Source organism: Equus asinus, chromosome 3 (assembly GCF_041296235.1).
Source record: "Equus asinus isolate D_3611 breed Donkey chromosome 3, EquAss-T2T_v2, whole genome shotgun sequence".
Lineage (NCBI taxonomy): Eukaryota > Metazoa > Chordata > Mammalia > Perissodactyla > Equidae > Equus > Equus asinus.
In genome coordinates, this window is record NC_091792.1 from 123,302,114 (window position 1) to 123,329,437 (window position 27,324).

Below are 27,324 nucleotides of genomic sequence, written 5' to 3' on the forward strand. Positions count from 1 at the left end.
GTCCAGGTCTGAGTTAAAAAAAAACCCACAAACATAATCATTTGTGTTTGTTTTTTGTTTTCCTGAAAAGAAAAAAGAGATGTGTTTCATTTATCTAAAATATAAAACATTTTTCTCCCTCCTCCATTCTCCTCTTTTTAATTAGTAATAAAATTCTATGATATGTCAATAAATTACAGTTCATAAGCCCTTCATCGGTACTTCTGTCTTGTACATTCTAGCCCACCACGGAACAGATTTCCAAGGCAGGCCTATTTTTTTCTTTCACGCTCTCCTCTTTAGCTATCTAGCTTAGGAAGAAGGAAGTTGTGGAGGGGGAGGAAGAGCAGCAGTGATCTCGCAGCTCAGTTTTAACGATGTGGAACTACGACTCATCAGAGAGTGGTGACTTCTCAGCACACAGTGAAGTTCACCTGTGAATTACTGTGAGACTAGGAAGAGCAGCCAAAGAAATGGAGAGCCGTCTGGCAGAGCCAAAGACATTGTGACCAGAAGAAAGAGATGATCTGAGACTCATCTAACTCTTTAACTTCTTTCGTGCACAGGGAATATTTCAAGTTTGCAGAAATAAAAAGCATCAGAAGTCTTCTGGAGGAGGATCAAAACCTTGATCTTCAAAGCTGATGGCCAAAAATGAAGGTGTTTTTATTTGGCCTCACATCCAAATTATTAGTTAGAACTTAAAAATGCCAGCTTTCTTAGTAGTTCATCCAAGAATCAGGTATTTTTCTCCTCTCCAAGTGCCTCATATTGATTAAAGTTCAGGGTTTCTAGATACTTCAATCATCAGTCCTGCTAAACAATGTAATGTCATCATTGTATTCTGGGGCTGAACATTCTCTGTTCTCTAGTAACACATATTTGTCTTCACTGCCATTCAGAGAGAAGACTTCTTTCTTAGTGGATGTCAGCTCACTCCAGGTAATGTCAGTGTTTTTAAAAGCATGTAGAAGGAAGATGCCATTGATAATGGTGAAGAACCCACTCAAGGTCCCAATGACATCTCCAGCTTTCATACCATACCATTCTTGGAATAAGATGGCGGAGCAAGTCACTACCATGGACGTGAAGAACACATAATAAATGGGAGTCACAAGCGATGTATTAAAGGTGTCCAGGGCCTTGTTGAGATAGTTAATCTGTGTTGTCACTGAAAGCACAAGTACAGCCAGCAAAACAAAGACCAGGGGATGCTTGTAAACTGGCTTCCATTCCAATAGTTCCTTAATGGCAATTCCCAGGCCCTTGACAGAGGAAACTGAAAATGCCCCAATCAATGAACAGATTGAAATGTAAACCAATATATTGGTCTGTCCTTTCTTGGGAGCCACGATCAAAATCAGCACCAAAGAGATCACAGTTATGATCACAGCAAAGGAAATAAATCCTGTTAGGAAGAGAAAAGAATTAAGGCTTCAGAAAATGCTAATAGGATCATGCCTTTGTGAAATCCCGTCAGTCATGAGTTTAAGAGCACAGGTGTTTTGGAAAGAAAAGAGAGATTAAATTAAAAGACAAGGACAATAACATTTTCCTGCATGGCTCTCAATATGTTACAATGAACTTTCACAAACATATTATTGGAATCTCACAGATACCACTATGAGGTATGACAGACATTGTCTGACTGACTTTTTATTTTCAGAGGGAGAAACTGGCCAAAGTTTGGATTGGAGTATAAGTCCTTTGCCTCTCATATCCCCATCTCTTCCTTTCCTTTTGTAGAGGGGAAGCACGAACACAAAAATAAGTTGTGTCGCTTTTTCAGAAGACTTGTGATACTCAATCAAACCTCACTATATCTCACAACCCATAACTAGTCTTGTAGGGAGCCTTGAGATATTATTACGAATATCATTTGATGAGGAGAGAAAGTGGAGCAGAATTTGAGTGTTTCTTTCAGTTGAATCACAGACCTGGGTCTCTCAATTTCATTTCCATTTCGTGCAAAGATGTGACTTCCTCTTCTTGCGGAGCGTGGATAACCATCACAGTTGACCCCAATATACTTAATATGCAGCCTATTTTTCCATGAATGTTCAAGCGCTCATTTAAAAAATAGGAAGACAATATTGCACTGTTGGGAGAAGAAAAAAAAAATCACTCTTGTTCGATTACCTTTTGATTCCATAGCAGCTTAGAAGTCACACTGTGGAACATGCCACTCTGTGTCCCCATTAACTGATCTGATTGTGCCATGCGACACTGAAAAACCTGATAATTTTAAAACTCAGAAATGCTGGTCAATCAAATTTGCTTTATTGCTTTTATATCTAAACAGTTATCATAGACAATTTACACCCCTGTAATTTTCCCATGGCTTTCCAATAGTTCCTACTCAATTCATTTTTAATTTTTCCATCTTCTCCTCTAAGGCCAAACAAAATGGAAGATCTTTCACATCTTACTGGAATGATACATTCAGAATACGTCTGCTCATGAATGCTTCAAAGAAAGATACATGCCTAAAGAAGAATCACTCTGCTCAGGGCTGATATTTAGCTAGAAGAGTGGGCTCTTGATATCCGTGGATTCCACCAACCGCAGATGATGCGCTATGCTTGCAATCCGCAGTTGCTTGAATCGCGGATGCGGAACCCGTAGATACAGTGGGGCTACTAAGGGGCTTGAACATCCGCAGAGTTTGGTATCCGTGGGTGCCTGGAACCAATTCCTCACCGATATCAAGGATATCGAGGGATATCGAGGGACGACTATACACACAAGTACAATAATATGGGTTGTCAAAAACACTGAAATATTTCCTTACCAGCTGCTGCGGTCCTGATACTTTCGCCATCTAATGCCCCCACTGCTTCAGTTGCCCTGGCTTCAGGAAGATCTAGATTGGCACCACCATGGACACCAAAGTATGACATTCCACTGCCCCACCAGTAGGTCTGCAGCAGCTCCTGCGCACCAACCTCCTTCCCCTGATGCCCTGGCACTCCCATCAGGTCATTATCGGTACCCATTTGACCCCAAGATTGTGGTCACTTACGAGGTGATTTCCTAGAGTCGCCCTCGTGTGGCCACTTGTGAGGACTGCAGCCTCGGTGAAAACGCTAGTAACAGCTATCATTCATTGCTTTACGTGTATGTGTGTGTATTAACTCATTTAATTCCCACAACACTTCTACAAATAAGATGAAAAGAAGGGGGTAGGCCTACTCATAAGCTTTCTACTAGCGGTTGATAATGAATGGAGATAAGAGGAAAAGAAAAAGACAACAAACAAAACAGTTGCTTAGCTACAAAATAAAAGACTTCATGGGCTCATTGAACACATTCATTTGCGATCATAAAAAGACCAGCTCAGAAAAATTAGATCCACATTCTATGAACAGGAAAATTATTCCTGTTTCCAGCACTAAAAGAAACTAAGAGGTCTCTAAACGGAAGTACTAGCAGACAATGGAAGACTTTTGGTGAAAGTTGAAATTTAACACAAACACTATGCTTTTTACGATATTATGGACTATATTCCCTATGCTTTATGTCACATCCCCGTGACTTATTCACAGAACGCGGAGTCTGTACCTCTTAATCCCCTTCACCTATTTTACGTAACCCTCTATGCTCCTCCCCTCTGTTTCTATGAGACTGTTTCTGTTTTGTTTTGTTTTTCAGATTCCACATATAAGTGAAACTCAGATGGTTACTAAACTTACTGTGGCGATCATTTCATAATGAATATAAACGTCGAATCACTATGTCGTACACCTGAAACTAACATAATGTTGTATGTCAACTATATTTCAATAAAAAGCCAAAAAAAACCCCAAAACCAACAGAAAAACGCTATGCTTTTTAAAGTCTTCTAATAACTATGGTCATTAACCACTATGACAACAGAAAAGATTAACAGGGCTGTGGCAATTTGTTCAGGTGAGAGAGAGAAAAAGTCTCCTAGGCTTGATCGAATCGTCACAAAAATAACATGCAATTACTTTATGTTAGCAGGAAACCGGCTCATTCTCACAAAGGTTTTCTAAACAAGACAATCTATTTAATTCCTATTTCCACTGATAATTATTGTGTAGTCTTCTCAAATTATTTTTGAGATTTTTAATTTTGTTTTGACATATGCTGAACCATATATTTTCTGTGACTTAAGTTCATCATGGAGAAGCCAGGCTCCGATCGCTCACGTACCTTATGAGAACGCTCAGAGCGCCTAGTGGGGTGACCAAGGTGGCAGGTGCAAAAGCATAGGCTGCAAAATTCGCAGCCTCCCCCGCTCCCACTGGAAAGCAAGCAGCAGTATTAATATTAAAAAGATGGACTTGTTTATCAGAAGAGAAAAACAAATGATGCATGCAAGGCAGGAGACTCTTATCCCAAAGACACTGATGGATGCATCGAGAAGGAACGATTCAACTTTTTTTATGGGGGAGGATGATTGGTTTGAAGGGATGCAGATAACCTGTAATTACCTGATGAGACCAACTCAACTAATGCAAACAGTGGTGACACATGAATACCCATTTTCAATGACTTTCAATAGAGATTTTAGCTTCTTCAGGATCAAAAATGTATTTGGTCACTCTGATGAAATGTAGTAGTTGTAATTTTGTATTAAGCAGAGAATCATTCTGTTTGCTCAAGAATACCTACTGTTAGGCAAATTAACAAAAAAACAACTTGTAAGATTAGAAGGCTTTGTAGAGATCTAATGTCTGGGCTGGGGACAGGCAGAAATGCTGAGGCCCATGCGGACAGGCATCGCTGAATTGCAGGTGATCTGCAAGCAGCTAATAGCGTCTTAGTAGCGCAAGGAGATCCTAGCAGCTGCTTTAAAGTCATAACAATGTGCTCCTGCAATCTTTTTCTTATCTGAGGACTCTAGACTTCCATGAGATACTGTGAGACAAATAACTTCTAGAGTGAGGGAAAACCCCTCCAAGAGCTAGGCTCTTGTACTGGGGGAAAATTATTCTCACAGGTCACAACTGAAGCTTGCACACAGAATTTAGTATTTCATGCTGGCAAACTACGCCAAGCAAACACTTATTGTAGAAAGAGCTTCTTCAACACCCAAAAGACACCAGCACAATCTTACTTTTTCCCTCTGGCTGTTATATTCTGCTTCCTCCCAACCCCAAATCTAAAGGAGGATTTAGCTTCCAGAAAACATCATAAAACAAATGGAAACTTACAGAATAATTAGGAGGTTGCTCTCTTAAGAAGAGCCATGGCAGTTTCCTTAGAATATTAAGCTTTGCTTGAATACTTCATATTATTTACATTTTTATCTTTATTGACAGCTTTCTAGGAAAATATTGATTTCATGATTATAGTACTATATGTTTGTTACTAGATAAAATCTCTAATGTTGAAGACTTATGCTTTTCTCTCTTCAATACTGGCATAAACTTTGTATATGATGAGAATAACCCTTTAAATATAGCCATATAATATTCTACCTATATTTTCATTCTATTGTGCGAGTAGAGGGTGAGGACATGCAAGTAAGTGAGAGAGAGAAAAGGGGAAAGACTTCTTCAAATATCTCTCTGGAATCTTCCCAGTACAGCGCTTGTCAGCTTTTTTTCACATGAAGTAAAAAACAGATGTGAGAACACCTTAAAAACTGAAAGAGTTACACAAATATAAATTATTTTTATTCATCACCCTTTTAGATTCCACCATTTATTAAAGAAAAGTTTTCCAATTCTTTGTTTTCACAGGATCTCACAAATACTGAAATGGGTTACTTTATATGGGAAAATAAATGGAAATTTTAACGCTTCTGCATGAAACTACAGTTTATGAGTTTGTTTCTTTGGAAGTTTTAGGTTTGGGATTTAACAGGAGTTAGGAGGGAGATAGGAATCTGACAAAGTGCCTGAGGGAGCTAACACTGCCTTCTCTGCGGACATCACAGCAGCATTTAGAAAGGGCTTCCGGGCCGCAGTCTCATTCAATCCTCAGGGCAGTCTGGAAGCAAGGGGAGTGCTGCCAACCTTCATCTTTTCTCCTTTTGTTCAGCACCAAGCAGCCAGAGGGGACTTTAATTTACCCATGGTTTGGTCCTGGCCAGGAAAATGGACCCATTCCTTACAATACACGCCGCTAAAATAGTCACAAATTCCAATTTGGAGCTGGGAAAATGTGGGAGGAAAGCATTTTCCTTAATTGTTATGGGGAATAAAATACAAGAGAAGGATAAGTTTGTAACACAATATAATATTTCAAATGTTAACTTTTTTCCTTGCATTCCAAGACAGAATTGGGCACGTCAGGGTGGGGGGAAGGAAGAGTAAAAATCAGTTCTAAATACATATGACTTATTTTTTTTTATTAAGGTTATAAAAGTTAACATCCTTGTGAAATTACAGTTGTACATCATTATTAGTCATGTTGTAGGTGCACCACTTCACCCCTAGTGCCCTCCCCCCACCCCCTTTCCCCTGGCAACCACTGATCAGTTCTCTTTGTCCATATGTTAACTACCACCTATGAGTGGAGTCATACAGAGTTCGTCTTTCTCTGTCTGGCTTATTTCACTCAACATAATACTCTCAAGGTCTATCCATGTTGTTGTGAATGGGACAACTTTGTCCTTTTTTATGGCTGAGTAGTATTCCATTGTATATATATACCACAACTTCTTTATCCAGTCATCAGTTGCTGGGCATTTGGGTTGGTTCCATGACTTGGCTATTCTGAATAATGCTGCAATGAAGATAGGGGTGCATGGAGCTTCTGAAATTGCAGATTTCAGGTTCTTAGGATATATACCCAGTAGTGGGATGGCTGGGTCATAAGGTATTTCTATTCTTAACTTTTTGAGGAATCTCCATACTGTTTTCCACAGTGGCTGCACCAGTTTGCATTCCCACCAACAGTGTATGAGGGTTCCCTTTTCTCCACAGCCTCTCCAACATTTGTCACTCTTGGTTTTGGATATTTTTGCCATTCTAACAGGTGTAAGGTGATATCTTAGTGTAGTTTTGATTTGCATTTCCCTGATGATTAGTGATGACGAGCACCTTTTCATGTGTCTATTGGCCATCCGTATATCTTCTTTGGAGAAATGTCTGTTACATATGACTTATTTTATATATAAGACAATATATTATAACTGCACAAAAATTTCTGGACTTAAATGCCGTCCTTACCAGGAAGGTAAATTAATCAATTTTGAACAATTCCACATAATTTATTTATCATTTTACAAGCAAACACTATTCTCAGCATTAAGGACTTACTTGAGAGCAATCCTGCCCACCAGAGCCATTCTTTGAGGTAAGAATGCCCACCTTGTCCTAGGAAAACAATAAAAATAAAAATTAAGTTTTAAAGTGGAGGAAGAAGCTTCGAAGAATTGACTTCTAGGAAGGGTAACTGGAACATGGTTGGAAAAGGCAAGACTTAAGGCCAAGTTAGTATATCTATTCTTTTAGCTTAAATTATTTACTTGGTCATTTCCAAAGATCTTCTAACACTTCCTATTACGTCATCTTTGATTTCTACAGAAAGTAACATTTTCCATTTGCAGGAAAATTTTATTTCATTATCATGTTTACTATATTTATGCCATTCGAAAATGTGGATAGAGTATCATAGGCCTTAAACACTTTTTTTTCAGTCACAGTTAAAATTCAAGACAGCAAACTGTAAATCATAAGTTACACTGGTACCTAATGAGGACCTTAAAGAGAAGATGATGACTGACATAAGAGCTTTAGAGGTTTTGGATAGTCAAACAGAGGATAATGAGCACTTGCCAGCTGGACTCTGCTCATTGCCTACTGTGGCATCATGAAACTCAATTTGTGCCTCGTCTACTGAAATGGACAAAAAGCTTTCCTAAGCTATTCAAAGACTTATCCTCCCACTACTGTACTCTGTGACCTTAGGTCATTGTTATGTTTGCTATAGAAAACCGAATTGTCTCATCGATTTTAACACACTTAACCCTGTGGATTTGGCCTATCTGATTTTGTTACAGTTAAATTAAACAGGATACATTAGCTGTGAAGATTATCTTGCAAGGTAGTTAACTATGTTTATTTAGGATTTTCCCCTTACAAAACTTGCAAATGACTAAATTGGAATCATATTACAATATGATTTTATAATCCTTTTAAAAACTTAATATCACAAATATTTTCTCATGTCCTTAATTAATGGTTGAATATTCCCAAATCTGGTATATAATTCTTTACTTGACCTGTATGCCATTATATATATATATATATTCAATCATATGTGAATATATGTATCTATATATACTCTTTCTAGTTTTGTTCTCATTATATAAGACCCTTAAATAAATATCCTGGTATATAAATCTAGGTGGTATCCTTGTTCACTTCTTAAGAAAAATTCCCAAAAGTGGAATTATTAGGTTTTAAGACATTAACATTTTTAAGATTTCTCAAATTCTCTCAGGGAAGTTTGTACCCATTTATACTGCCTCCAGCTATGTTTGGGAGGGCTATTTATTTCCCAAAGTCCCTTACCAACATACGGCATTATCTTTAAAAAAAAACCCACAAAATCTTGTTAAAATGGTAGGCAAGAACCTAGGAGCTCATTGTTACACAGTTGATATCTCGTTGGGTACTAGTGAAATAACACTTACTTATTTATGTTTATTGGCCACTTGCATTTCTTATTTTGTGACTTTCTTATTTATGTGCTTTGCCTATTTTTTGTCAAAGTACTGGCAAATAGAAATGGCAAGCAATAGAACACATTGGAGTATATGAGGAAGCCATTTGGCGTAAACCTAATTCAGCCTGACTTTGTTTTTTCCAAAGGGGCCTGACATGGCCATAGAGCATGCATTGTATATCTGCTTTAAACATTTACTATGGCAAGAACAAATGGCCTTAAGATAAAGGTGCAACTTCCCCCCACATTGGCATTTCCTTAAGGATAAGCATCTTTCCTTAGGCTAGGAACTGATTGCTGTGCTCACCTGTGACCACCCAGCTGGAGATAGCAGACCTGCCACCCTGCTGTGTCCACTGAGACAGCAGACCTACCTGCTGTGTCCATCAATCGCTGTGCCGACAGGGCAGTCTCGAGACTATTGTAAAAGGGACATTTCAATCATATGTGAAACATCCTCTTTGGGGGTATATAACCACTCTGTGCACACCACTTCTTTGGTGCCCTTTCTTCCTTCAGGAAGAAAGCCCCGGGCCATGGTCCTCACATTTTAGCTCAGAATAAACTCACGCAAATTTTCATTTATAGATTGGTTATGGATTATTTTCGTTGACAGTACTAATCTTTTTCTTAATGACTATAGTCACTCTTTATATATTGTGGATCTTAACTACCCTTTTTCATATATTTTGAAAATTTCTCCCTGTATGTCATTTCCTTTTTAGTTTTAGTTAAGTGTTTCCTTATATGAATTTTTTTTGTCAATCCAGATAATCTCTTCCTTTATATAGAATAGATTCTTCCTTTATCTTTATGCTTAAAAAAGCCTTCTTTTAGGTTTTTAAAAAATTATTTCATTTTAAATTCAACTCTGAACTATGTGGAATTTATTTTGCTGAATGGCATAAATTAGAATTCTTAGATTTTTCTCTTCTAATTTTTTCCAATTTTTGCCATACCTTTGATTGAATAATCTATCCCTTCTCCAGTAGAATGAAACGCCACTTTCAAAAATCATATATTAAATTGTTATATGTACTTAGGTCCTCTTATAAGTTTTCAATTATTTTTTACTGTTTTGTCTATTTTTTAATGCCAGTACCAAACTGTTTTAATTAATATAGCATTATAGTATGTTTTATTTTCTGATAGTGCAAATCTCCCCTCAATAGTGCTCTTTTAGAAACTTGTTTGCACAATTCATAGTTGTTTATTTTTCCAAATGAACTTTAGAATATTATTTAGCTCTTTTATGGTATTATTCTTGATAAGAATGATGGAAAAGTCGGAGTTAATGAAGGATAGTCAAGCAGAGCTACCCAGCATGGGAAGTGTGACTTAAAATAATAAAATAAAATTTAAAATTAAATAATAATATTATTTAATATAATGTTAATATATATTATTATATATAATATAATATATATAATATAATTAATAATAAAAATATTAAAATTAAATAATAATATTAAAAAATAATAAATAAAATTAAAAAATTTGTGTGACTTAAAATAAATAGAAACCCAATTCTACTGCTGTCCGTTTATTGATTTAACAAACATTTACTGGGTGTCAAGCACTATGGTAGGAAGATTCTTGCTCCTGTGACCCTACTATCAATAAACAAGCAAACCTGTTGACAACAAGTCAATAAACAATAAATGTACCATGACGACTTATTCTCAGCACAATGAAGGAAAGCATTAGTGCCATGAGTAACAGGGGGGGGTGGTGAGGGGGACCTCTCCTGAGAGGAGGGTCAAGGAAGGCCTTTCTAGGGTGGTGATGTGTAAGCTGAAGTCTGAAGGATGAATCAGCCAAATGAAGGGGAGGAGACGAGAGCTCCAGGCAAAGGGAAAAGACCTGGAGGTGGCAAAGAACTTGGTATACTGGAGGAACCAGAGAAAAGTCGGTGACTGGGAGGGTAGCAGAAGAGGAAGCTGGAGAGGTAGCCGGGCTATTTCATGCAGGAGGTCTGAGGCTGTGGAAAGATGCTTGGATTTTATTCTGAGTGCAAAGAAATGTCACTGACATGTTTTAAGAAAGGGAGCAGCACGATCTGACTTTGAATACTGCAGCTCCAGTCTAAGCTATGAAAGAGGAACCCACACCACACAGAAACCTCTTGAAGCAAGAATTTTGGTCTCGCTCTAAAGGAGATATAACTGGCTCAATCCTGGAAACTGCTGATAAGAGAATTGCTAAGAAGGAAGACAGAGGCTAAGATATACAGAGACAGCAAAATATTATTACTATAGCATTATGGTCTTACAATGGCATTAATTCTGCAGTTAGAAACTTAAATTCGTTAGTTGCATCCGTTTCTTACCAGCTCTAGTAACACCCTTGTTGGCCAGTTGCAAGAGGCCCTTCTTTTTCAATACGAAGCTGGAGCCAATAAAAACACTGGAACTCACTGCCAGTACCAGGCCCACATAAAGATTGTATTTGTTTTCTACATTTGCAGAAATGCTCAAGTTGGTTATGCTGGAATTCAGGTCCCTGTAGAGGACAGGAGAAGCCAACGGCTGTGACACATTTGTGATCTCACACCAAGCCTGGGAGGAGTTAGGACAGACCAGAGACAGCACGTAGCCTGGAAAAAGGAAAGAAACAAATGTCAGCAAAGGAAAGGGAGGTGCATTAATGTTTATTTACTCCCTCTCTGCAGGAAATAGAAAGTTGTCTAGATGGTACTGAAACACTGTTTTTGCTGAATGAAAGGGAAGTCCCTGGTGGGTGGTCCACAGGCCTGTGGACACGTTGAGTTTGGCTCATACAGGTTCTCAAAAATGTTTAAAAAATTGTTTAGTTGTCATCATTTAAAAGGAGAGGTTTCGCGTGAAAGTCTGGATTCCTCTTATAAATTGGAGAATCTGGCAATACTTGGTTCTTTGTTCTAGCAAAAGAGCATCCTGCTGGAGCAGCGTGTAGCTTTTTAGAACTGGCTTGGGCTCAGCAATTCATCACAGCCCCCCCACATCCACTTCACTCCTTCACATCATCAGCCTGTCTCCTGGAAAGCAGTGTTTGTGACACAGGGAAAGGGAGCAACAAACCCACTGGTCTAGAAATCACCATGCTGGAGGAATTGAGCTAACCCATTTGGTGGAGTATGAATCGTGCATTTCAGAAAACATATTTTTAAGTGGGCTTAGTTTTCTGTACTATCTGTCCCTGAAGAGCGTGATTTTTCAGGTCTATTAATTCACTTTCTCCTAAATAAAATGGAATCTAGGAGAAAAGTGAATTAAACATCAGTAGGCTTTTTTAAAAATAGGACTCAAAAGAGTATGTAAATACACTGAACCAGACCCATTATTATAAGTACTTGGGAATTTTGAGGTAAAATTAAAACACAAAAAAGAAAATATTTTACACTATATAAGAAACTTTGTACAATCTGTTCTCCACTTGAAAAGCTGTCGACAATGTGACATTGTGGCTAGATTTTCTGATTGCATTTTCAACTTTTTTTTTCCTTTTAAAAGGCATATTTTCCAATTATGAATTATGCTAAACAAAAAAGGGCAAAGAAAAATTAATCAAGTACAATTTTAGAATTTGAGGACAAAAATCAGTTTTGCATCTCAAAAATCTTAAGAAGAAATAACAAAACAAAGACAAAACAAAACAACAAAAGACCAAATAATGTCTTAGAAACAAAACATTGGATCTATGCTTCCCTGGCAAAACCTTACGAGGTCATCTGAATTTTATCACATACAGACTTAAGAAACAACCATAAGGTTCAGTTCTAGAAAAAGGTAAAATAATTGAATTCAAGCTTTTCATGATCATAATTTCATTTATCTCTGTAACTTGAAAATGAACCAACTTCGATTCAGAGATACAGGATAAAAGTTTTCTAAGACAAAACTTCTAAATATTCCAAGGAGAATTGTATTACTTCAGGGATATTCTATAAGGTCAAGGAATTTTCAGGCAGGTTGTTTTAACAAGAATTGCTACAAAATTTCAAACAAGTTCACCCTTAGCAACCTTGTTCTGGGCACTGTTCACCTCATCTAAACCCCAAGAGTGGAAAGCAATTTCTGATAGTAAGAATTTCAGCTGCATTAATTCCTGAGAAGACATCCGACTTGACTTTCCAGTGAATTCCATGGCTGCATTAGTGTCCCTTACTACGTAGTTAACATAACCATTTCAAAACTTTATCTCTGAAAATAGTGTGGGTGGATCTCATTCCAGTGAAACAATATTCTTTCTCAGCTGTTGACATAGCAAAATGTTTCCGACATTTTATGGGCCATAGGGGCAAAGGGTGATAAGGGAGAGAGAGCAAGTAATCTTTCTCGCATTTTGTAAGTTTCCATTGTAAGCAGCGGACATTAATGCTGCAAGTTTTATGGAAGGAAAAATAATAAAAATCTTGTCGGGCCACCGACCTTAGAACTTTAATTGTTATATGGTTTGGAAGCATATTAAGAAGAGAGACTATGGCAGATGTGATTGAAGGAGGGGGTGAGGGAGTAAGAAAGTGAATGGTGGGTTGGTGGGTTTGGAGCGGGGAAGAGCAGGAGGGGAGGGGTGGGTGAGGCAGGGACTCTGCAGTGTTTCAGAGGAATCAGAGGGACCTCAAAATCAGAGCTGGCTTCCTAAGATCTGAGCAAGCAAAATAATTATTCAGGGAGTTTAACCTAGAATTTATTCAACAAAGAAAGAGAAAACCTATTACATTCATTATTTTTCATTTTAATAGACACTGTGAATAGCCCTCTAAAGCAATTTTACCAATTTATACTCCTGCCAGTAGGAATCATGTATTACTTCTTTGATGTTGTTATTATTTACTTTTCCACATATTGAGTAATTAATATTTAGGAAACATGTGTCGATTAGAAAGAAAAATAATTCAATATACACCAATATATAAACCATCCAGTTTAAGAAATAAAACATTGCCCCTCAGAGGTAATGACTGTCCTGATTTTCTGCTTGACATTCTTTGGCTTTTAAAAAAATTATTTCCCCTATATGATTATTTCTTCAAATAATAAATTGTTTAGTTTTGCCTCTTTTTGCACATATAAAAATGGAAGCATACGGTATGCATTCTTTGGTGACTTGCTTGTTTTTGATATTTATCAATGTAGATGCATGTGGCTATACTTCAGAGTTTGTTTTTCCCGCCACTAGTTTATAGAATTCCACTGTATGACTATCTCACCATCAATTTTTCTATTTTATAGTTGGTGGACATTTGGGTAATTTACAGTGTTTTTGCTCTTACAAACGGTACTGCCAATGTCCTCAATTACGCTGAACCATGTGTAATTGATGATATTTGACAATTTCTGAACCTACAAATATAGCAGTTTCACATGGTTCAACTTAATACGTATCTTCTATGTACAGGTGTGAAAGTTTACTTACATATACAACTTAAAAATTTTAAAACAAAGTTCAAATTTCTATTTGGTTATATGCCTTTCCCCATCTTAAGCTCCATTACTAACTATCTATAATCATGGGCAAGTTGAATAATCACTCTTGGCTTCAGTTTCCTCATTTCTAAAATGAAGGAGTTTGACTTGATGATTCTGAAGATGCCTTCTATAATTCTGTGGCTCGATCATAAGCTATCTTTGTTCCCAGAGTAACTTAGTTACAATCCTGGCAGCTCACAAATGTTGCTGATGGACTAGCTCTAAACTCACAGGTACTTGTAGTTGGAAGACATTTGAAAGCACCTGTGGCCAAGATATTAAGTGACTTGCCGAAGTCGTGTAATTTCCAAAGCCAGCGCCACATAATCCAATTCCAAGGCCAGTATTTTTTGTATTTAAGAAAAGTAAAAACATAGAGTACAAACAAAGCCAGTTGAAAATTACTATTAATGTTTACACCAAGATGAAATGCTTTGAATAATTTTTTCAAGTACACTTTGCCTATAGAAAATAGTGATTTAAATTGTTCAGTTTATTACATGGAGTAGGATATCTGATTTCTAAGAAGTCAGTGATTGTATAAAACTATATTTTTAATCACGGCAAGATATTTCCAGTTTGTGGAAATAATTGTCTCACGATCTGCTCTGTATTAGTCTGGATTATTATTCAGCAAATATTCATTCCCTTACCTCTCACAATGTGGACAGAGTATTCATCCCCTGATATTGGGCTGGAAGTGAGTTGGTGGCCAGTGGGGCTCCAAATGTACTAACAGGTCTGGGTTTACTCTCTTGCATCTCTGTATTTGTCAGGAATATAGCTTCCCTGAGGAGCTGCTGCCCCTTCAGCCTGGGCCCCAGAATGAAAACTCATGGAGCAGATATGAGCTCATCCCACATAAAGAATCTAAATCCAGGTGAACCTAGTCTAGGGCAGTCAACCATTAGCTGACCTACAGACACATAAGCAAGAATATGTGAGTGTTGTTTTTAGCCATTGGGTTTTGGATTGTGTGATATGTGGCAACAGAGGACTGATACACCTGCCCATTCATAGCAGCAAAGGAAAGAACAAATGAAATCTCTTTCTGTTCCCTACAATTTAATCTCCAAATATCAGACAGTGTCAATCAGAATATGCCACTCCCCTGCTTAATTCCCCCCCCCCCCGCCCAACTCACTGCAATTATAACAAAATTTAAACTCCTAATCCTGGACTTTTTTAAAGCTTTACATGATATGAAGCTTGCACACCTCTGACATTATATTGCATTTCTCTCTCTCCCTGTCACTCATTCTCTGAAACAACACTAGTCATTGACAAATAAAAATGGCAAGCAATAGGATATATTGGAGTATATGAGGAAGCCATTTGGTATAAACCTAATTCGGCCTGACTTTGTTTTTCCAAGAGGGCCTGACTGTGGCCATTGAGCATGCATTGTATATCTGCTTAGATACTTTGAGATAAAGGTGCAACTTCCCTCCCCCTCCCAACATTGGCATCTCCTTAAAGATTAAGCATCTTTCTTTAGGCTGGGAACTGATTGCAGCGCTCATCTGTGACCGCCCAGCTCAAGGCAAGAGACCTGCCACCCTGCCGTGTTCACTGAGACAGCAGACCTATCTGCTGTTTCCATCAATCGCTGTGCTGATGGAGCAGCCTCGTGACTATTGTAAAAGGGACATTTCAATCATATGTGAAACATACTCTTTGAGGGTATATAACCACCCTGTATACCCCCACTTCTTTGGAGTGCTCTGTTCCTTTGTGGAAAGACTCTCCCAGGTTATAATCCTCAGATTTAAGCTCAGAATAAACTCATCCAAATTTTCATTTATAGATTGGATATGGATTATTTTCATCGACATCATCTTTTCACTCCTTGAGTCAACAAATACTTTTTGAGTATCTGTTAACTGTCAGGCATTTTCTAGAAGCTGGGGATACAATGGTGAATAAAAGAAAATTCCTGCTCTCTAGTATTCATTATAATGGGGGAAATCAAATAAACCAGTGAATTAACAACTACATAAAATGTGGAGTGCCACGGAAAGCAGTAAAAGCAGCATAAAGGAATCCTTTTTTAAAAACAGCATTAAATGGAAAAACCCCTCTGCTAAGTGTAAATAGAAAAACCCTGAGGTGAGAATTTGCTTGAGGGGTGGAAGGAACTGTGACCAGCCAGGCTGACTGGCGTGAGGGAAGAGAGAAGAGAGATGGTATGAGATGCAGGGGGTTGGGCGATGGGGGTGGGGGTGAGGGGTGAGGGGATGGGAGTAGGGGTGGGGGAGAGGTGGTAGGAGATGTGGGGGTGGGGGGTGGTGGTGTTGAAGAGCAGTAGGGGGCAAGATCAGGTGAAACGAGCCTTTAGATAAGGCTCCTTTCCATTTTCTCTCTCCTTCCAAAATTCCAATGGCTCCCCTTCTCATTCAGAAAAAATCCAAAATGCCCACTGCAGTCTACAAGGGCCTACAGAAGCCTGCCTCAGGCTCTCTCTCTAACCTTGCTCCTTACTATTGTCTGTTTGTTTGTTTGTTTCTGTTCCTTTGATAGGCTAGGTTCCTTCTCACCTCAAACCTTAAGTAGCCCTTACTCAGCCTGAGTAGTGGCCGCCATAGCTAGCTCCTTCCAGTCACTAAACTCTCACTTAAAATGTCACCTCTTTAGAAAGATCTTATCTGCCTTCCCAATCTAAAGGAACTTCTCAGTCACTTTTCTTCATATCCCCCTATTGAATACTGCCAATCAAACAAACTTCCTGTTACAAATTAATTACGGCTTTATAACAGCACTGTATATCCATATAGCTATTTCATTTATTCTATCAAAAAAATAGTTGTTGAACACCTGCCATGTAAGGCCCCAGGTTAGGTACTCATTTGTTCAACACTTAGCAAATTCTTATTGAGCACTCCCTGGGTGCCAGGCCCTAGTCTAAGAACTGGCGGGACAGTGATCGACAAGACAGACGAACAGTTCTCTGTTGTCACGGAGCCGACAGTTCTAGTGAGGGAATTAACAGGACTTAGGGGAGCAGGATAGGAATGAGAAATAACTTAGCACAAATTTGGAGCAGAAAAAGAATGAGAAATAATTTTAAACAAAGTTGGAATTCAAGTCATAGGAGACACATCTACACTTACACTCCAATAGAGTTGGGTAAAAAGCCCATTATTTCAATTAACCAAAATAAAATTGAAGAGATACTGTCAATTTCTTAAAAAGTTAAAAACCTGTATTTCTAAGCAAGATCTTCCTACTCTCAGTGTGTTTAGAAGCAGAGTACTCTAGGAGGACTGGAAACCATCAGATCTCCTACACAAACTGCTCGTTTCCACACTTCACACTCTCTATATTACGAAAGTCCCTAAATCCTCAAAAAAACCCAAAAAATCCTCTTGAAGTTAAGAAAAGTGAAAGAATGAGGATGTAGGAAAGGGTCCCAGCTTGTATGTCACTTTCTCCATGGGGCCTTTCCTGAGTACACAATCTGAACACCCCAGTTCTCTCAATACATTATCCATGCACTCACCACTTTTGTAATTTCTTTTTTATTCATTTGTTTCTTGCATACTATCTGCCGTCTAGACAGTAAGCTGCTTGGGAGTAGGTACCTGGTTGTAGAGTCTAGAACAAGACTGTCTTTCAAATCCCTCTATACCAGCACTAGGCCAACGCCTGGCACATGGGACTCTTGCTATTCAAATGAATGAATAAATGATAAATTGAGCCTTTACTCCATGTCAGGCTCTGAACTGTGTGTGTTTCATATGCAATCCCTCTATATTCCTCACAACTGTCAACTGTAGAAATTATTCCCAACTTATAGTGGAAGAAAGACTCAAGGAGGCTAAATCATAGCTGAGAAGACGGGCAAATGCCATGAAACCTGCTGCCAAAAACTAAGCTCTTTCCATCACTACTCATAATAGCAGATTCTGATTTCTCTTGTCTTCCCCACCAGCCTCCCACATGATTAATTACCACAGTTAGTCACACGTATTAAGCAGAGAGCTTGAATAGTTCTTTTCGGAACTAAATGCATGAGCAAAGCAGGGAAAACATCCGGAAGTTCAAACAATTGGTGTAATTCACACACCCTCCTTACTTAAATATCCTCAGGTAAATAAGGGTGGATGGGTCAGTAAAAGACTGACTTAATGGTTTTGGAATTACTGAGACAAAGTAGACTATCTAGGAAATAATTCTAGATCCAGCTGACTTAGTAACCACTTCCAAAACCTCGGCTTTTGAATAGTTTGTGAATTATACAAGGGTTTTCTCTTTCTTTGTGTGTCCTCTTCCCCCTGTGCCCCGCATTGTTTTGACTAGTTCATTGCATTTTTTTTTTTTTTTTTTTGACTCTCCACATCAGGTTGTAAGCTGGAAGAGCCAGGAGGATAGAAAACCCGGGAAGTTGCCAGCAACTTTGGGAAAGCATAGTTCTTGCCACGCCCCTCGTTGCCCCCTCCCTCTTTACGTCATTACCAGATAAATTAGAAATCGACTTTCCCCGTGACATCGTGAAAACCATCATTTCAGTTGATACACACCCTTCCTGTCCGCATACCCCCCTGCCCCTGTCCCCCGGTCCCTATTTTATCCAGGCTCACCCCTGCCTTCTGCATTGAGAATGTAGAAACCCTGCCAGCGTTGTAACTTCGCGGCAGAGGGCAAGCGGCAGCGCCCAGTGATTTTACATCTTGTGGGTGGGGGCTGAAAACAGTCCAGCAAGTAGTGAGAAACTCACAAATGACTACGCCCAGTTCCCGGCTCCTCTTCCGTGAGGCTCGCACTTTAAGCAGCCAAGAAGTGACTGCACAGTGAGAGTCATCCGCGAGGCTAATGGGGTAAGAGATATTTTCATCTCGAAGAAAGACGAGAGATGTGGGCGGCCCAGGCGGGTCCAGCGCCCTCCCCCGAAGACCAGGGCGCCTGACATTCCACGGAATCTGACCCTCGCGGAGCCAGAGCAGGGAGTACACAGGACTCCTGCCTGGTCTCCGGACACTCTCTCTGCTCACTGGGTGATGTCGACCGCGGACTCTGGGTATGAGTCTTGAGTCAGAGGAAACGTCTTTCTCAGACGAGACTTGGGAGTCTTACCACACCACCCTGAACTTCCCCGTCACGATACTCAGCACCCTGTAATTTACATGGGTCTGCCTTCCGCACCGGAGTAGGAGCCACATGGTATGTCTTGTTGGACTCAGGCTTTCCCACCGAGCCTGGCATACTGTAGGCACCAATAAATACTTGTTGATCGGCTGGCTGGCCGACAGAATAAATGCATGAATGAATGCACTAAGAGTGGGTGTATCCCTTACTCTTCTCCACAGGACCCGGGACCGTCCACCCGGTCTCATCGCTACCCAGACGCCAGGGCCCCGGCTCGGGGCCGACACTCACCTTCTCGGCAGGGTTCTCCCGGCGGCAGCCTCAGCTGTTCCCCCATGGCCCCCGGACGGGGCTTCCCGGGCGCAAGCGCTCGCTCCTTACCCGCCTGGGCTTCTCCTCCCGGTGGATACGCTTTGGGGTGGAGCTGAGGAGTCTCGGACAGGTGCGTGCTCAGACCCCGCCCCCGGACATCATCAGCCAATGGGGATGGCTGGGTGGGGCCTCCGCGCGAGCCAAGCCCCCGAGGGCGGAGATTGGGCGCTAATTCTGAGCGCACAGCGGGCTGCTGGAGCCGCGCAGCGGAGAAGGTAGGCACAGCCCAGAGGAAAGACGTGTCTCGGAGCCCGGAGGCCGCCCAGGCAGCTGTCCGAGAATTCAGTGGAGTAAAGGCTGTGCTGAGGCCCTATAATGGCTCCTCTGGAGTCGACGTGTCTCCTGTCCTGAGTTCTGAGGGCCCTGCTTCGGGCGTTAGCGGCTTTGCACGGAAGTTGCTGGCCAGTGGGATTCTGCTCTGATTACCCTGCTAAAGTTCATTCTGGGGGCTTTCTAACAGACTTTGCCCTTCTATGCTATTATTAGCTTCTCCCGTGGTTCCCCGACTTCAAACTCCCGCCCCCTTTTTCTAAGGCATATAGTTATTTGCAATAAACCCTAAAGGAAAGGCAATGTTCAAACTGGAAAGACTTATTCCTACAAAATAATAGTAGCTAACAATTATGATATTTTTATTTTACCATGCATATGTAGGCACTTTGTATGTATTAGCTCACTATATCTCACAACATAGTGTATTAACCCTTAGTTACAAATGAAGGATCAGAGGCAAAGAGCGAGGTTAAGTAACTCAACCAACTAGTCGGTAGCAGGCTTGGCAGCAGGTTATTATGCAACACAAAATGGATACAATTCCTGCTAAAACCCTCACAGAATGGGATGCCTTTGTGCTCTGGGATTTCGGCACTGAAGAAAATACTCTTGTCTGCTCCCCTTACCTTTGCTACAGTAGTCACAAACAGTGCTATTAACTTTATTACCTAAGAATTTCGTAGCAGAGACCTCAATCTTGCTTTGCTTGTTCTTAGGCTGATAAGAGAAGAGTTAAGAATAATCAGTTAACAATACAAGGCACACACTTTCACATGTGGTTGGCTTGGTGGAGAAGGAGTAGCGTGGGGAGGAGAATAGGTGAAACTTGGAAGGGAGAGAGATTTATGCCAAATTTGGATAACAAGACTTCAAACTTAGATTTCTATTTAAACGTTTTGTTTGGACATCAGACTTGAAAATTTTGCCTTTATTAAAGATTGGTGATGACGGCAAATGTGATCTAAAATATTGTTCATTTATGACTTACTTATTTGACACTTAGATAACATTTATGTGGGCAAACACTATGTAAATATTTGCTTTTTAATTCATCATAATAGATAGATACTATTATTAATCCCCACTTTACAAATGAGGAAGGGGAGGCACGTAGAGATTAAGTAACTTGCCTGTGGACACATAGCTAGTAAGTGGTGAAGCTGGGATGCTAACTAAGGAAGTCTGGCTTCAGAGTCTGTGTTCTTAACCCGTTTGCTAACTGGATATTTAAAAAAAAAACTCTAAAAATGTAACTTTGAGATGATTTTTTTAATAAAAATCAAATTCCAGTTTCTTAGTAAAGGTCTATTTTAGGTAGGAGGCGCTTTGTTATAATTCTTGTTTTTCAGTTCTGAAAATAAAAACACTCAGAAAAAGTATTTAAACTTAGGATCACTGTTCTCCCAGTTTAAATGTTGCCCAGCAGAACATCGTAGTAATGAAGGCGTTACTAGGCAGTCCTTCACTGACTATTTCTAGATGACTTTGGATGTTATGTAGTTAGAGTACCATAGACTGTCATGAGTGACATTAATTTTGGAGACTTTTATTCACCAAAAAAAACATGGTGTTTATTTAACCAAAAGAGGAGCATTCAAAAATCTCTAACTAGCCCACTCCATGACTCCGGGAAAATTCCTTCTCTAACTCAAACCTTAGCATGTGAGATCCTCTAAAATGTCAGCTACTGTCTTATTGGTCTTTGTGTGAGGCCACCTAGACCCAGCAGTGATGGTCTTAATAGGAACAATCAACAGAGCCTTAAGGCCTCAAGACACAAGGCCACTAGTTCTTTGAGCAGCACGGGGTCTGAGAGGGACCCCATTGTGAAGCTTTAACCTCTCCTTTGCTAGATTGTGAAGAAGATCGCGGAGAGGTTCCTGGAGCAGGGGATGGGTGACTAAGTGGGAGGGATGGTAGTTGGGGAGGGGACTTGAGACTATTTGCAGGAATGTTCCAGTCCTGCTTAGCACTGTACCAAGTCTGCTGTTGAGAATTCGTGACTCCTTATTTTTTTCTCAATCATTCTAGCTAGGAGGCTATCAATTTTATTAGTCTTTCCAAGAACCAACTTTTTTTTTTTTTTTTTGCTTTTTCTCCTCAAATACCCCCAGTACATAATTGTGTATTCTAGCTATGAGTACCTCTGGTTGTGCTGTGTGGGACACCGCTTCAGCATGGCTTGATGAGCGGTGCCATGTCCGCCCCCAGGATCCCAACTGGCGAAACCCTGGGCCACCCAAGCGGATTGTGCCAACTTAACTACTCAGCCACAGGGCGGCCCCCAAGAACCAACTCTTACTCTTATTGATTTTCTTACTGATTTTTAAAATTTTGTTGACTTCTGCTGTTATTTTTATGATTTCTTTCTCTTTACGTTGAGTTTAATTTGCTTTTTTTTTTTAAAGATTTTATTTTTTTCCTTTTTCTCCCCAAAGCCCCCTGGTACATAGTTGTATATTCTTCCTTGTGGGTCCTTCTAGCTGTGGCATGTGGGACCCCGCCTCAGCGTGGTTTGATGAGCAGTGCCATGTCTGCGCCCAGGATTCGAACCAACGAAACACTGGGACGCCTGCAGCAGAGCGCGCGAACTTAACCACTCAGCCATGGGGCCAGCCCCAAGTTTAATTTGCTTTTCCTCTTCTAGTTTCTAAGGTAGAAACATAGATCTTTGGTTTTAAATCTTTATTTCTTCTAATACAAGCATTTAAAGCTAACATATACTTCCAAATACTGCTTTAGATACATCTCACAAATTTTGATATGTCATATTTTTATCATTTAATTCAAAATATTTTAAAATTTCCCCTGTGATTTCTTCTCTGATCCATGGTTATTTAGGAATATGTTGCTTGATTTCCAAATATTTGGGGATTTTCTAGATATCCTTCTGTTATTGAGTTCTAATTTAATTCTGTTTTGGACACGGAACATATTCAGTATAATAACAGTCCTCTGAAATTTATTGAGGTTTGGTTTATGGCCTGGCATATGTATTATCTTGGTAAATGTTCCAAATGAAATTGAAAAGAATGTATATTATGTAGTTATGGGTATAGTGTTTTATAAATGTCAATTAGGTTAAATTGGTTGCTCAAAATCTAGTTTATTACTGATTTTTAAATTTGTTCTATCGATTACTGAGAAGAGTTAAAATCACCTGTAATTATGAGTTTGTCTATAAATTTAATGCTGTACATTTTTGCTTCATGAATTTTGAAGCTTTGTCATTAGATGCATATACAAGTAGGATTATTATGTCTTCTTAATGAATTGACACTTTTATCATTATTAAATGTCCCTGTTTATTTCTTTTTTTTTTCCCCTGCTTTTTTCTCCCCAAATCCCCCCCCAGTAAACAGTTATATATTTTAGTTGTGGGTACTTCTAGTTGTGGCATGTGGGACGCCTCCTCAACATGGCCTAATGAGTGGTGTCATGTCCGCGCCCAGGATCCGAACCCTGGGCTGCTGAAGCGGAGCGTGTGAACTTAACCACTCGGCCATTGGGCCGGCCCCTGTCCCTGTTTATTTCTAGTAATAGTTTTTGACTTGAATTTACTCTGTGTCATGTTAATATAGCTAAACCAGCTTTTTGTTATTAGAGTTTACATGTCATACCTTTTTCTGCACCTTTACCGCTAACTTATCTTTAAAACTTATTTCTAGTAAATGACATGTAGATGCATTTTACTTTTTTAACTGAGCTGACAATCTCTGCTTCTATAGCCTTTTTAGTATGATTGCACATTGTGTAATTATTGATGTGGTTAGGTGAAAAACTAAAAATATTCTTTTACCATTTCTTATAGTGTAGATTTGCTAGCAATAGGTTCTTTCTCTTTTTGTTTGTTTGAAAAAAAGCCTTTATTTTGTCTTTGTTTTTAAAGCTATTTTTCCTTGGTACAGAAGTTGACAGTATTTTTCTTTCAGCACTTTTAAAGATACTGTTCCATTGTCATCTAGTTTTGCTTCTATTAGAAATCTGTGACTATCCTTTTGGTTTTTTCCCACTGTGTGTAATGTGCCTATTTTCTACCTCTGGCTGTTTAAAAAAATTTTTTTTTACCACTAATTTTCAATAATTTGCTTTTTGTTTGCCTTGATTTGATTTTTTTTGTGTTTATTCTGCATGGGTTTATTGATATTCTTGAATATATGGGTTTTCTTTTCATCAAATTCAGAAAATTGTTGGCATTATTTCTTCAAATATTTGTTTTTACCTCCTCCCTTCCAGGACACCAGTTATACATATGTTGAGCCACTTAATATAGTTTCATGAATCACTGAGGTGCTGATGTTTTATCTCTTGCTTCAGTTTGGGCAGCTTCTATTGCTAAATCTTCAAGTTCACTTATCTTTTCTCTATTGTCTATTGTACTGAATAGACATCTGGTAAATTTTTCATTTCAGATAGTTTACTTTTAATTTCTAGAAGTTCTGTTTGTTGTTTTTTTCATGTCTTTCCTATTTGTTTATTCATTATGTATATGTTTTATTTTGAATTCTTGAGCATGTTTATAATAGATATTTTAAGATCCTTATTTGCTAATTCCATCATCTCTGTCATTTCTAGGTGTGCAACTATTGACTGATTCTTTTTTTCGTGATTATAGATCACATTTTCTTGCTTCTTTGTGTGTCTAGTAATTTCTGAGTGAGTGCCAGACATTATGAGGTTACATTGTGAAGCTTTTGTATTTTGTTGCCTCCCTGAAAGAAGAAAAGAAGGTAAGTTACTTGGAGAAAGCCAGATCCTTTACAAGCTTATTTGAAATTTGTTATGGTAGACTGAGAATATCCTTTACCATGGACCTAGTTTAGCCCTACTAATGTGGTTTTTCTGGGTACTCTATTAACCTGGGTCTTCAATGAGATCTTTCCACTCTGGCAGGTAGGAATTTGGCTGACTCCAAGCTCTGTGTGAACTCTGGAAATTATTTAACACTTAGTTCCCTGGCAGCTATTTTTTGCTCAGCCTGTGGGATTTCAGCCTAGTCACGTGCAATATTTCACTGAAGATTTGAAAAGATCCTCTGGAGATTTCTGGAACTCTTTTTTGGCACAGCTTCCTCCTCTCTAGTACTCTGCTCTGCAAATTCTAGCCACTTAGACCTCCAAGATCATATTTCTGACTCCTCAACTAAGCAAGACTGTTGAGTTCTGCTTGGTTTCCTTTTTCTCATGTCACAGTTCAGAAATTGCCTCTGGGTAGGGTTCAACTCATTTTCTCCCCTTCTCTCAAGTATCACACTCCTATGCTGCCTGTTGCCCAATATTTTGAAGACAGTTGTTTCATATGGTTTGTCCAATTTGGAGTCAAGCTACTTTTTCAAGAGCAAAAGCTCAGTCTACGAACAGGTGATTTGTGGCAGCCTAATGCATTGTTTGAACATGATATTTAAAATTCATGATTTAAAAAAAAATTCATGATTTAGTTTTGAATCTAAGTATCATTTTATTAGTTGTATTGACAAGCAAACAGTGCAAAGTTTTCCCACATAGAAATTCATAAAATGATCGAAACTCTATGATGACTAAAGAAGTGTTATCTAACTTGGCACTATTGTCAATAGAATACAAATAATGTAAATTCTTGATTATTACAATACACTTAGTAATTTTTATGAGAAGGCAGAAAAATAAATTATATGAAATATGCAATGACTTATTTATATTTATCTCTATTTTATTACTAGTATGAACATCCTTGGTCCATCAATAGACTCATCCAGACACATGCAATAATAATTAAATCCAGTTGTCTTTGACATTTTGCCAAGTTTCAATCATGTTAAAACCATCATTTTATAGATTTGATGATTATTTTTTGTCATGAAGGTATATTTTTCGAGGTGAGGACAAAACATTTTATTTAACAGTTCATCAGCTTGATTTTAAATATTTAGGTGTATGGTATGTAGGCCTCTGTTTGTTCTCTTGCCTCTGTCCTGCTAATGTTAGGGATGGGCCTCTGGGAAAAGTGGGAGCAACAACAAAATTTAAGTAGCTAGGCATCATACAGATGATTTGGCATATCTGAGAAAGCTGAATCCAAAACCAGTTTTGGGGAAAGGCAATAAGCAACCACATTTCCACTGTAGAATCCGAAAAAGTCTTTAGAATATTTAAACCTAAAGTTACAAGGTTTGGAATGTTTTCGTATTTACCTAAAAAACTTAAAATCTCCAGGTATAACCATACACCCCTCTGTGATAGATTCCTTCTCTATTCTTAATCCCTTTGAGCCCTTGTGTATTTAATTATGTTGTTTAACCAGAAATTTGATACTGTAACAGTCAATTATTAATTAATTAATAGTGAGCTCCAGGAACTCTCTCTCAGTAAAATAACAATAATCTTTTTTTTTTTGAGGAAGATTAGCCCTGAGCTAGCATCCACTGCCAATCCTCCTCTTTTTGCTGAGGAAGACTGGCCCTGAGCTAATATCCGTGCCCATCTTCCTCTACTTTATATGTGGGATGCCTGCCACAGCATGGCTTGCCAAGTGGTGCCATGTCCACACCTGGGATCCGAACCGGCCAACCTCAGGCTGCTGAAGCGGAACATGCGCACTTAACTGCTGCGCCACCTGGCTGGCCCAACAATAATCTTAATAGTTACAATAATTGGGGACCTGATTTGTGCCAGACACTGTGGGAAGAGTTTTATGTAGATTCTCTCTAATTACCGTAAGCTGATAAAAAGGATTCCTCCCATTACACTGATTAAAAAAACTTAGGGAAGTTATATAATTTGCCCCAGGCCACAATGCTGTTGGTTACTGGAGAGCCAGGATGCAAGTCTACGTTAGTCTGACTCCAAAGTCTATTGAATTTCCAATATTCCAAGCAGCTATTAACCCTGGATACTAAAATTATATTACTCAGCTTCTCCTAGATACGTAAGAGGATTAATAAAAATTCCATCAGTTTTCAAGGTTGGTTAAATTCAGGCATAATAATAAATATTTTTTTTATTTTAAGTTGCATAATCATTTATGAGGGGGTCTTGTAATTTTGGTTGTCGTAGAATGATGGTGCCCTGGTAGGTGCACACTCCCAGGGTAGCATTGTCACTCTGTAGCCTCTAAAATTCTATTTTATTTATTCATTCAGTGATCTGTTTTTACAGATTGGATGCGCACGTTCTGTAATTAGTGAATTTTCTCCCTGTAAAGAAATCTACCTAAGAAGCTAAATTATAATCAAAGGTGGTTTGATCTTAACAGAAATCTAGCCATATATTGAGCACCTCATTTGTGGAAGACAGTTTACCACATCAGATATATCATTCAACTAAGAAATAGAGAAATTATCTAACTTATCCTAGGTAACACAGCTAGAAAGTGGAAGAACTGGGATTTGAACCAAAGTGTGTCTAATGTCCAAAGCTGGTATTCCTGACAAGTGTGCTAAACTGCCTGTCATGGCGGGTGATCTTATGGACACTCGCTAGCCCAGGGCCTAGCATGTGATACTATCCAATTTTTTTTGACAGAATAGAAATAATAGCATTTT

The 27,324-nt window shown here is 38.9% G+C and overlaps 1 protein-coding gene across 1 annotated transcript; it reads right to left on the bottom strand.

Moving 5' to 3' along the window:
• Positions 1-720: 720 nt before the first annotated feature.
• NIPAL1 (NIPA like domain containing 1) lies at positions 721-19,586 on the bottom strand. Its single transcript, XM_014857127.3, has 6 exons — positions 19,452-19,586; positions 10,955-11,221; positions 7,215-7,271; positions 4,156-4,246; positions 1,917-2,077; positions 721-1,387 (listed from the first exon to the last, which is right to left on the bottom strand). Exons 1-6 carry the CDS (start codon positions 19,495-19,497, stop codon positions 780-782), a joined length of 1,230 nt encoding a protein of 409 aa, XP_014712613.1. The 5' UTR covers positions 19,498-19,586; the 3' UTR covers positions 721-779.
• Between the last annotated feature and the right edge of the window lie 7,738 nt (positions 19,587-27,324).

What these genes read in the sequence shown, in the direction of transcription:
- NIPAL1 (XM_014857127.3), bottom strand. Translation starts at nt 19,497, where the DNA reads ATGGGGGAACAGCTGAGGCTGCCGCCGGGAGAACCCTGCCGAGAAG. An exon ending in GGGAGAACCCTGCCGAGAAG is followed by an intron (nt 11,222 to 19,451) that starts GTGAGTGTCGGC and finishes TCCTTTTTCCAG; the next exon opens with GCTACGTGCTGTCTCTGGTC. An exon ending in GCTCTGAGCGTTCTCATAAG is followed by an intron (nt 2,078 to 4,155) that starts GTACGTGAGCGA and finishes TTCTCCCAACAG; the next exon opens with TGCAATATTGTCTTCCTATT.